General features: G+C 38.3%; 1 protein-coding gene across 14 annotated transcripts in view; it reads left to right on the top strand.

The window, feature by feature from the left end:
* Positions 1–12,264, top strand: part of TRPM3 (transient receptor potential cation channel subfamily M member 3) — a 612,777-nt gene that overhangs the window by 299,331 nt on the left and 301,182 nt on the right. For 8 of the 14 annotated variants that reach the window (XM_086415481.1, XM_086415480.1, XM_086415483.1 and 5 more), the window contains exons 2-3: positions 9,488–9,567; positions 10,859–11,063. In XM_086415481.1, the coding sequence (XP_086271607.1) occupies positions 9,488–9,567; positions 10,859–11,063 (285 nt within the window). Of the gene's footprint in view, positions 1–3,824; positions 4,702–9,487; positions 9,568–10,858; positions 11,064–12,264 lie in introns of those variants that run through there. The other 6 variants (XM_086415486.1, XM_086415484.1, XM_086415494.1 and 3 more) reach the window with 5 other exon arrangements.

Genomic DNA, 12,264 nt, shown 5'->3' with positions numbered 1-12,264 from the left:
TGGAGTGGGTTGCCATTTCCTTCTCCAAGAAGAAATAGGCAGTGGGGGGGTTATAAATTTTGACATGAAAACAAATAATTTTAAAATTATATGACTTTTCTCCTAATGGAAGTGTGAGCAAGGTATTGAAGTGGATCAGTAGTTGTGGTAATTCATTCTGTCTGGTGGTAGTCAGCCAAGCTTGTCAAAGAATACAATGTTTTGTGCAGAGTTTGGAAGAATAAACAGGTGTTTGCTCAGCATAGAAGCAGGAACCTAGCCTTCCAGGTGAATGGGCCAGCATATTCAAAGGTTGAGGAGCATGGCACAGCATGGTGCATTAGGGAAACAATCAATAATCTAGTGGACTGGAACATAATGTGTTTAAAGATTGGAGGGAGATGGAGTGATTTGAATAGGTAGTTTCAGAGGCAGATCCTGAACATTTTTAAATACTGAACGGGTCTCATCTTGTTGAGGATGGGAAACCAAAGAAGAGTATTGACCAAGGGATGTCCTGATTGATTGTTTTAAGAAAACCATGTTGGTGATACTATGCTTCAGAGGCAGCTGGCTTTGTCATGTTTCCCTGGCACTGTTTTACTTTATAGGTCAATGGCAACTCTGAATATTAGAGAACACAGTACATTTATTTACATATATTAGAATAAAAACAAGGAATATTCAAGAGAAATTGGTCTTGTATTTCCCAAACTTCCCTTTCTTATGTGATACCATCATAATTCTTTATCTTCAAATCATTTTTAATCTAATTTATTAAATATTTTAATAGATTCATTTTTCATAACTCCATAATAAAAAACATATGATGTCTCCAAACAATAATATTTGTTAAATTATAGGTTTAGCCATTGCTTAAATATTATATATTGTTATAAATCCAACTGTTAAAAGAAAAATGCATCTGGGTACCACCTTTAGGAAACATGAGTCCAGTCCATCTGATGTCATCATCTTACAGGTGAGGAATTGATATACAAGTAAATCAAATGTTGTCCCTAAGTCACCTGTGTGAGCTGACTACATCCCAAACATAGTTCTTGGTGTTGGAGTGACAGCACTAACAAAATAAAATCAGTGCCCTCAGGAACTTATATTCTAGTGGAGGACATAGGCGATAAATACATAAAGACTAGGTAATGTGAAGAGCTGAGGAAAAGAAAGGGAAGCCGGAGTAGAGAAGTAGAGAATGATGACTCAGGTGGTGCTAGTGTACTGATGAAGCAAGTTGTGGGTGATCTGAGGATGCAGCTGTCCAGGTAGAAAGAAAAACAGAAGCAGAGGCACCTGAGGACGTAGAGGCCTGACATGCTTGAGGAAGAGCCAAGAAAAGCTAGTGCCGGTACCATGGAGGCCTGGTTCTTAGGACCATCACCCCCTCCCCTCCTGCCCCATCAGGCTACCCCCTTTCTCTGTTTGCATGGACTGATTAGTACACACCCCTTCCAGCCCACTGCTTGTTTTGTTGGAATGCCGCCATGCTCGTGACCTACGAGGAGTGCTTTTGTGCCGCAACAGCAGAGTTGAGTGACAAAGACCGTGTGACCCACAGAGAGTCTAAATTATTTACCATCTGGCACTTTACAGAAAATGTTTACTGAGCCCTCCTCTATATCATGCTCTTGTTGTTGTCGTTGTTGTTAAGTGTAGACATCACAGGATAGAGTGCTTTGTACATCTTTATAAAAATGAAATACAAATCATCCCTGTCAAAATCTAGTTTATACTTGTAGAAAATTGGATTTCATTTTTTCAACTTGAGTTATGTACCAGTGGAAACTTTTTAATACATTCAAGTGTGATCTTTTTACTTAATAATGAATTGGGAGAATAAGGTAATCTGTCATTACATAAAGAGGAGTGAAGAATAACCACAGTTTGCATTACACTTGTGGTTTCCTCTTGTTAGTATTCAAATTCTATTCTCTCTAAACTACGTCTGATAGAGGCTGGTGATGTATCAGGAGTTGGGGTTGCATTGTTGGGTAATGAATAGGATTTTTAAAAGATCCGCATGGACCGTGTGGCCCAGAGCTAAAATCTCTTTGGAACTAATTACCTTCTCAAATCCAAGGGTCCTGAAGATCAGGTAACCTTACAGGAAAGAAATGCTGTGCTGAGTTTACCTGGGGCTTCCTTGTTCACTTCTGGTGACAGTAATTTTGTCTTTGGTGTAAAGTTCATGGAAGGTGCCTCATCTTCTTGTCCCTATCAAGTATTTCTCTCTAGGAAGGAAAAATGAGCAAAAAGAAAAAAAAAAAAAAAAGTAAGACTAGAGAAAATAGGGCTTAAAAAACACATGGGCAATATTTACAAGATTCAGTGTGGATCTGACTGAACTCAAGTCAGATGAAGAATTGAAGTAGTATCTAGTGAAGAAGGAAGATGAGAAAGCTGAATTTTTCAAATATTTCTGACATAGGATTATCTGTAACCAATTTTAGTCTCATAATCTACAACTGCTAGGTCAGTGTCTCTCAGATCCTTGCGTGCCAGCCAGCCCTCCGCCTCCTCTTCCTTCTCCTCCTCTTCTCTGTTCCCTTCCCTGCTCCTCCCTCCCTCCCTCCCTCCCTCCCTCCCTCTCTCCCTCCCTCCCTCTCTCCCTCTCCCCTCCCCCTCTCTCTGTGCCCCATTATCATAAGGTCGTGCTTAACTGTTGGGAAAAAGATCTGGAAGTCTTCTGGCCACAAAGAAGATAGTTCAGTGACTATAAATATATAGTTATAGAAGAAAACTTTGGAAAATATAAAAAAGCAAAACAAAAAAAAAAATCCCATCTCTGTATCTATTTAAAATTTGTAATCATTCTCTACTTACAATTTTGTCCTGCTTTTCTCAGCTAACAATGAAAAAATGTATATTTCTCTACGTGATTATGTAGTCTTCTGAAACCTGTGATCATCAAACAGCATGAACTGTAGTTTAATTAGCCTCCCATTGAGGGACTTTTGTTTCCAGTTTTTCTGTATTATAAAAAATGTTGCAATGAACACCTTTGTGTGCTCACATCTCTGTTGATTCCTTAAGAATAAAGGCATAGGAATGTTACAGCTGCATAGAAGTACAGGTATGCATATTATTAAGGTCATCACTACATATTATTCTGGAGCTAACTCCTGAAGACTGTCAAAGGGACTCCTCCATCTGGTGTTTAATGCTAACGTTCAGTCTGATGATTCATTTGCATTTTGCTTATTGTAATGTTTCCTCAGTTGAAAGTCACTTAGTAATTTGTTACCTGCTGTCTCCAGGGAAACCTTGGTAAGTGAGAGACCAGAAGATGGGGGAGTTTGAAAGATCCATCCTGGAAACTGCAGAAAGGCAGGGAGAAGGCTGTGGACCTGATCCTGATCAGAGATAGAAATGTTACCCAGTTCACACTGTGACTCTCAGGGAGTGCCCCCGTAACACATAGCAGGCACTTGTGACAGGAGACTGTGGGAAAATGAAGCTCAAAGTGCCACTGTCCTCACAGGTACGCAGCCCACAGAGTTGATAACAAACAGACCTCTCAGCTCTGAATTCCATCTGCAAGAAGAGATAAGTCCTTTGGAGATGAAGTGTTCACATACTCACTTTTTAAAAACTATTTTTGCCTTGTTGAAAGTTGAACTCTCTTCTTCCCGGTTTGTTCACTTATCTAGCTAAGAAATACTGTTATCTAAAACACTTACTCTTGGAAGATATTTGAAAGAGTTCTTTTGTGTTGTGTGAGCAAGACCTTCTAAGTTGCCTTCACCCCTGCCCCACCCACCCCCAGATAAGCACATCACAAAGCCGCTGCTTGCAGCCTGCATCCATGTGCTATAACAGTCCCAGCTCATCTTTTTTTAATAGGGAAACGGGGGAGTGTAGGTTTCTAGTCACACAGTTACAGTTGTGGGGGAGGGGCTGCAGGGTAAGACGTGTGATCAGTTTTATTATTATTATTTATTGACATTTCAGAAGTTGTGGAACATCACTGATAAACCCCAACTTTATTCTCCTTGGGCTCACATTTAGGGACTCAACTATTCTTTGAAACATTCAGAGTTTTTAGCAGTTCCTCTTTAAAGAAATGCTATCATTCCATCCTTTGGGGAGGAATGAACAATGCTGCTTGTGTGTTCAAACCACTTGGAACATTAATATACTGTTTCTTTAGAAGGATTTGCTTTCTAAAGTTGAACTTTTCAGAACTCAGAACACCTTATCACACTTTCACAAGGCTTCTCTCTGAAAATGGAAAAAGGCAAGGGGGGAGAGCCTGTCAGGACTTGTGCCAGTTAAATCCGATCTCTCCGGGGATTTGTTTTTCTTCTGGCGTCAGATTAGATGTTCAAATCAAGCAGTGTTTGAGGGCTGCAAGGGAATGTCCATGGGATTCTTAGTGAGGCTAATCCCAAAGCAGCACATTCCAAGGGGCTAATCTGCCCAAGTTCATTGCTTACTTGAAACGTCTCTTGGGGGAAGAGCCCGGCAAGTGACTTTTTTTCCGGTGGGCGGTCATAAGAGCATTATTAACGGGATGACCAACCCCAGATGCAGCAAAATGAAAGCAACAGGAGCTGCTCGTGGGACTGCCTTTGCCACCACTCAGAGTCAGTGCTCAGGTAAAATTATTTCAGCTCATTTTCTTCTTGTTCAACTTTCCGGTATTGGATCTGGGCATCTAGAGGAAGACCCAGGGAATGCCAGGGAGATGTTGAGGAAAAGCAAAAGGTAAAAATGAACACAGGCATTCAGTGTCTTGGAGTCTCTGGTATTTTGTTCTGATTAGGGCAGAGTGTAAATTTTAAACCTGAGAGTCTCAAAATGAGGAACGTAGTAAAATTTTGCTCGTAATTTGTTCCTAAGAAGTTAGTGAACTCTTTTTTTTCTTTTTCTTGTCTAATGTGCGATTATTGGTCTGGGTTGGTGTCCTTCTGTGAAGTTGCTCTACCAACAGGGTGATTGCAATAGCAGTTTCCGAGGCTTTCTGGAGATTTAGATATTATTCCTGGCTGGAGAAAGTCTTAACTCTATAGTTAAGTGAGTGGGGAGTAGGTGGTAAGAAGAGTCATGAAAGTTTGAGGGACTAAGGTTTATTGCAGAGTCTTTGTGAAAAACAATTGAAACTGGTTAAATGAAACAACTTAATTTTTTTTCTTTTTTTGCTTCCTATTATTTTGATGCTTTATTTATTGTACAATTGACTTTCAAAATTCATATGTACTCTGTTCTTTGAGGGTGATATACTTTGTCTGAAATGTGAAAGTTCTAATTTTTGTTTTGAAAAAAATGTCTTTTAATTATTAGCCTTTGAAAAACACTTCCTTATTATACATCACACATGACTGATAATACAGAAAGACAAGAAAGAAAATAGCCCTTCACAAACTCAGCCATGGTCTTGTGACCATTCTACCTTTAGAAAAGTGATTTCTAAGGGCTGATAGCAGTCACCTTTTCTAAGAGTACAAGAGTCCTCTAAAGCATATTTTAAAATAAAAGATTTTCGGGCACACCGTTGAAGTTTTGCATTAGAAGAGAATTAAGGTCAACTAGAAACATGGCATGTCCAAACTGTTTTATGCTTTCTAACATCAAGGATAGCCATTCTAACCCAACTTAGCTGGGTGTTGCAGCCAAGTATAAAGCTTCACAAAGAGTAGTAGTTCAAAGCCTTTGAACAAAGGAAAAGGGAATTAATTTAGGGGGCAAGTTAAATCACGATTATACACCAAATATGCCAGGAAAATGATTTTTAAAATCTAATATCCGTCTACATTGAAGACTGAATAAAAGCACAGTAAAGTAAAGCCCACAATAAAGCATAGTAAATTTCTCCTATTTAGTACATGATGTTTGGTAGAATTCCTAATTTGTGTGCTATACATGTACTCTTTCTGTTATATATTACGCTTTCTTTCTCAAAAAAAGAATCCAACTCAATTATGAATGATGGAAAAAATTTTTTACATTTCCTTTCCCCCCCTCGCAATTTTCTATGCCTTTGTAAGAGAAATTGTTAGTTTGGTAATAATAAGAAAAAACTGATCCTTAATCCCTTTGCTGACAGTGAGGTAACTATTCACCTTTGGGAAGGTAATTAAGTTGCTAAACCGCTTGCAAGTCAAATTACTTAAAGACCAACAAACAAGTTGGTCTTTATGCAGTCAGTCTCACTGCACGCCATCTGAGTAAAGCTTCTAGGGCCTTCCATGTTGGAACCAGGATCTGTAAGTGAGAGAAATAATGGAGGTGCCCTAGAAACTCTCAAGTTGGGAGTCCTGTGTGATTACATTTCATTGCTGTAGCCATTATAATGATACCCCCTTCTTTTACTTTTCTCATATTCTTGTGACTGCCTAATGTCCCACCTCAATCCTCGACCTCAGGGAGAGAGGAAGAGAGAGTAGAGTGTTGATTACTTCATTTGTGGGAACTGGAAGGAGGAAATAAGGAGGGGAAAGGTGCAAGTGTGAACTGATTCTGAGACATGCCTCTACAAGGGCACTCCCAGGCCTGCCCAGATCTAGGGTATTTTAATACCAATAACGTCGAATTTGGAGAGACAGTTGAGCAGAGTGGGTAAGAGTATAAACTCTGGAGTTAGACAGCTCAAGTTCAAAGTCTAACTTCTAATTTGTTACATCTCACACAGACACTACATAATAGTAATAATTCCCCCATAGGGTTCTTATAAGGCTCCATGGAGATAATGCATATAAGGCACAATTTCAGGCACATGCTAAATCCCAAATAAAAGTTAGGCATTGTTATTACCTACTGAGTGCCAGATGCTTACCCTGAATCATCTACTTTGATTAATACAATTTTCCAAAGTAGCTATGATTATCCTCATGTTATAGAAAAGTCTCAGAGAAGTTAAATAAATTTCTAGATACCTTGTCTATAGACAGGCCTTCTGGGAGCATATCATCTCCAGTGTGACATAAAGTCAATTTAGGTCAGATCTGCTATGGCAATTTAATAGTGTTTCTCATTTAAACCTTTATCTGAACTTTTAGTACCAGACCAACGTAAGACTGGTTCCTCTTCTTGAAATGAAAACTTGCTACCTATATAATGATAACAACTCTGTGTTTCAGGCATTATGGTTGTGCCCATTTTTATAAATGAGGAAAACAGGATCAGAGAAATTATATGACTTTGTTGAAGCTGCAGTCTCATTCATACCACTTTTCTAACTGCAGACATTATTCTCTCCCCATCATACTGCCATTCCTACTTTCTCTCAGAGTATTGATCAGCACTCCCTGAAATTTCCAGGTGCTTTCCCAAAAGATCCTTCTTAATGCCAGCCAAAGTGGGCCCCCAAAAAGTGAAAGTATGCTCTCCCTTTTCTGCTCCCCAAGGTGTAGGGAAAGTTGGTTTCAGATATCCAGAGAGGAATATTTTTACCATCTATCTGCCAAGAGATATTATCAAAGAAAGTATTCAGTTTCTAGGGAAAAAATCACAGCCTATGAATAGTTTAACTTACAGGCTTTATACGAAGATAAATACTGGTTATCTAAGCTTATTTCTGCTGCAAAGATGTAGCCACTAGTTTTTCCTACATTTTTGAGAAGAAAAACTTTGAAAATAGACACTGAATCTTTCTCCATGCCACAATGACAAACAGAACTGCAAATGTTACCTTTGTGGTATGACAGTGCAGAGGGCCACTTGGACCCAGGATCTCTTCGGCAGAGAGGCTGCTCCTTTACATTTGGACAATGCATAAGCACTCAGAAATTATGCGACCTGATTGCAACCGTGACTGAAATGGGATGCTGGTCCTTTGTACCCTTCAAGCATTCCCTGTGTTGCTACTTTCAAAATGTGCTTTGTTATGCATCTAAGTGTTATGCCTTCAGTGCCACATGCTCACATAGACTCCACTGTGAAAGAGGACAGAGATGCAGTATTAAGGGGCTGAGGACAAAGACCTTAGCACAACTTATACAGCCATTTGGGTCCTTAGAAGAGTTAGTATCAGTTATAGCCAACAAAACAGGGACTTGAAACAGTCAACATTGGTCATTGAGACAGGCCAAGTAAACAGCTTGTTTGCACTTTGGCCCTGTATGTATTTTTTTAACTTTTTACTTTATATTGGAATATAGTTAATTAGGGCTTCCCTCTTAACTCAGCTGATAAAGAATTCGCTTGCAATGCAGGAGACCCCTGTTCAATTTCTGGGTCAGGAAGATCCCCTGGAGAAGGATAGGCTACCCACTCCAATACCAGGCCTGGAGAATTCCAGGGACTGTATAGTCCATGGGGTCCAAAGAGTCAGACACGACTAAGTGACTTTCACTTTACTTTACTTTACAGTTAATTAACAATGTTGTGTTAATTTCAGGTATACAACAATTTGATTCAGTTATACATATACATGTATCTATTCTTTTTTCTAATGTTTTTCCTGGTTAGGTTGTTAACAGAATATTGAGCAGAATTTTGTATGCTCTACACAAGAAAGTAGGTCCTGGTTTGTGATCCATTTTAAATATATTAATTGCAATGTGTATATGTCAATCCCAAACTCTCTGTGTATTTTAAAAGTAGGAATTTTGTTCTGATCCTAGGTTAGATAGAAGATGACACCATGTGGAAATAACATTACATGTTACTCTACCAACTTCTATCTTAACCACTCGCTTAGAAAAGGAATCTTCTGAGTAGTTTACTAGATTTCATAGGAAACTCCTATACTGTTTCAAATGCTGGTAAAAAAGGGGTTAAGGGAGGAAGGATGGACACTGTTTTGGAACAAAGATGGGACAGTTTGTTGGAACTCGCTTTATCCTTCTGGGAACCTAATCTCAGTGGCCAGGCTGCTGTGTGGACAGTCCCAACAATGTTCATTCTAAGACGCTGTATTTCATGTGCTGAAAGGCATGTGTGATGCCAAAAAACGTGGCATCTACTTTCCTTCCAAAGGAATTACCTGTGAAATTTTGAAATGTGATTAAGACATTTATCTTTCTTATGTTTCCATCTCCTTTTTCCCTTTCCATATTCAAGCATTGATAATTTGGATTTTAGTAAAAGCATGGTGATGGATTAGGGCTTGAATTATGTCATTTCCTCACCATTTTTCTTTCTTTCTATAAAGAAAATCTAATGAAAGTGTCAGCCATGAAAACTTTATGATTATTTAGGTATATTTCTTCCTGCCACTAATACTTGTTATCTAAAGGGTTACAAACATACTGTTCTATAGCTTTCATTTTCTCTGTAAATAGCATTATTTTTCTGTTCTTCAGAAGTCATTATGAACTTGAGCATTTTTTATTATAGTCATTTTCCTTTAATTCTCACATTATAATGTTAAAAAATCTAATCAGCAGATAATGATAGTAAGGGATTTTGTTATATACAGCATTTATGTGTGAAGTAACAACAGTTTCAATTCAGTTTATGAGATATCCGTCTGTTAAGTGTTTGTGGAATTTTGCTTTCTAGTCAAAAATACTTAAAGGCTGTGTTCCCCTTTCCTCTTCCTTTTTTTCAGGCTCAGAAGTCCTGGATAGAAAGAGCCTTTTATAAAAGAGAATGTGTTCACATCATCCCCAGCACCAAAGACCCCCATAGGTAAGCTTGCTGTCTTTATAATGTAGCAAGAACTTGACGTAGCAGTTATGGGAACAAAACTATGATACTAGTCACTGTCCATTGCAATAGATTTCATTGTTACTGAATATCTTTGAAACAATCTTATATATACACACCATGTAATATGCCATGACTGTAGTTAATTCTTTGAGAGCCTGTACAAAATAACAGGTACACCCTCAGGAAGGGACTTCATCATTGTAAGAATGGATTTTATATTTATATATACATATATATAAATATAAATATACATTTAGTGTGGTTTCCTTTTCCAGCATTTCATCAAAATGGGTAGTTTTTACCAACATGCTCAGCTACAGTGAAAAAAGAGACTTTTAAATGATATACTCCTAGCAGATTACTGATTAGACTGCAGACCTTCAGATTTCTATTCAAGAACATTTTTTTAAATTCTACTTACTTCCTGATGATCAAAAGTATAGAAAGTATGAAGCATTTGGGATAAAGTAATATATGCATATCTGGAAGTGCCTTTATGAAAAGACAATATAATGAAGTAGTTTAAAATATAGACTCTGGAATCATATAAACCAGCTGTACAACCTTGAATACCTTTAAAACTATAATGTTGTACCCATACAATGAATGTCACACTGTTAGTATTTAATAAATGGTAACTACATATCAGTATTATTGCTAATAGTCATAGTAATGCTAGTAGTAAAGTACAAGCAACATTTTCATGATGTAAGGAATAAATTTTGTTTTCAGATATCTTGTGAATAATTTTTTCTTGTTTCTTCAAGAAAACTTAAGTTGCAAATTTTTATTCTCAGAATTGGATATTTGACAATGAGTGTCAATTAGGAAAAGACAAGTTAGGTTCTTACTCACATGTGATTGAGAGTCCTTATTTAAATGTGCCTGTTAAAATTCTCCCCTTAAAGCTGCTCAGTGGCCTTTGTGCAAGATTTAATAGATGGGAGGAGTGAGAAGTAGAAAAATCTACAGGGCTTTCGTTCTTAGGTTCCAGTCCTGAACAATATGGCTGGTGTGAAAGGGGGTTGGTTCAGAAAGATGGGAGGCACATTACAGCTAGAGCAAAATGAGGAAGGGCCAGAGAAGAAGTGTATTAATTTGTCAAGTAAATCCTGAGTTCACCATTTGTCACGTATGCCACATATGGTTTCCACCTGAAAACTGACTTGCTGGCTTGCTACAGTTTGTAGATTTCTCCAGCAGATTGCCTTAAGTGTATATTCCAGTTGTCACTAGTACAAGGGGTTCACTTTGACCTCTTACGTTATAGGTGTTGCTGTGGGCGTCTAATAGGCCAGCATGTTGGCCTCACTCCCAGTATCTCGGTTCTTCAGAATGAGAAAAATGAAAGTCGCCTCTCTCGAAATGATATCCAGTCTGAGAAGTGGTCCATCAGCAAGCACACTCAACTCAGCCCCACCGATGCTTTTGGGACCATCGAGTTCCAAGGAGGCGGCCATTCCAACAAAGCCATGGTAATCAGAACACTGTAATTCACTTCTCAAGTTCTCTTTCAAGTCCTTCAGAGGAGTGGTGAAAAGCTGGAAATTTAGTCTTTGGGCTAAATCTCAACTTTGCCAGTTCCTTGCTGGGTGACCAGCTCTAATTATGTTTCTGCTATGCTTCTCTGCTCTTCCTCTATCGAATGGGGGAAAGAAGACCTTACTTTCAGGATTTTTAGAATAATTAGTATGAGATCAGACCTAGTGACTATTGTTTTTAATAATAGTAGCAAGTAGCTTTCTATCATTATTCACTGTTTGTTATTTTATTTTCTGGCTTTCATCTATTGAGACATTTTTCTAACTCCTTTGGTTAAAAAAAAAAAAAATCTTACCCTTAGGTCTCCATTTCATTTTACTGGTAATTAGCATTTCTCTCAATTTAAGGGAGAAATGATCATCCCAGAGTATTTCCTTCACTGTTCTAACAGAGATCTTGCCATCCAAATTAAGTGCTTTTTCTTCAAGCAGCTGCATTCAATAATATTCTCAATAGAATAGCTCCATATGAAAAGCACTTCTTTTTTTTTTTTTTGGAAAGAAGGCATTCAGAAATACACAAATTTTACTTTTAAGGGTTGTCACATCTAAATTATAACTTTCATCATGGACTCCTCCCTACTTGGCTGACAGATTTTGCCAAGAAAAAAAGTCTACTGTGTTTTTGGAAGCTCTAGAAACACTATTTTCCAACAAGCTTGCTTCTAACTGTTGAGAGAGACAGTTAGTTAGTTAGTTGAGGGTAGAGCAGTTGGAGGTGACTGTTCTCAGGCATGCCAGAGTTTTCTGAGTTTGGAGAGGAAATTTTGCTTAAAGAAGCATATTGCAAAATGCAGGGGAAGTCAGTTCACACCAGTTACAGTCTATAAATGTGCAATAAAGCCACCTCTTTTATCTCTTTCTTCTCCCTCTCTGCTCTCCCCCATCCACTCCTCCACTCCACATCCACTACTGCAGTATTTTCTTCACCAAGAATGGCTGACCAAGCTATTCTCACAGTTCTTTCCTAAGAAAATTAATTCTGAACAATATATTGGAAAGGAGGATGCTATGTGCAACCTCCACCAAGACCTGGGAAAACAAAGAAAGGATTAGGTAGTCTTGACCTAGACAGAATCAAGGGATATGGAGATTTGGTAACTTCCTCATCCACTTAAGGGATACATGTTCCCGC

This window comes from Bos grunniens, chromosome 8 (assembly GCF_055505025.1).
Source record: "Bos grunniens cultivar Pamir isolate PY7600 chromosome 8, Bosgru_T2T1.0, whole genome shotgun sequence".
NCBI classification, from domain to species: Eukaryota; Metazoa; Chordata; class Mammalia; order Artiodactyla; family Bovidae; genus Bos; species Bos grunniens.
This window is presented reverse-complemented; position numbering and strand designations above follow the sequence as displayed.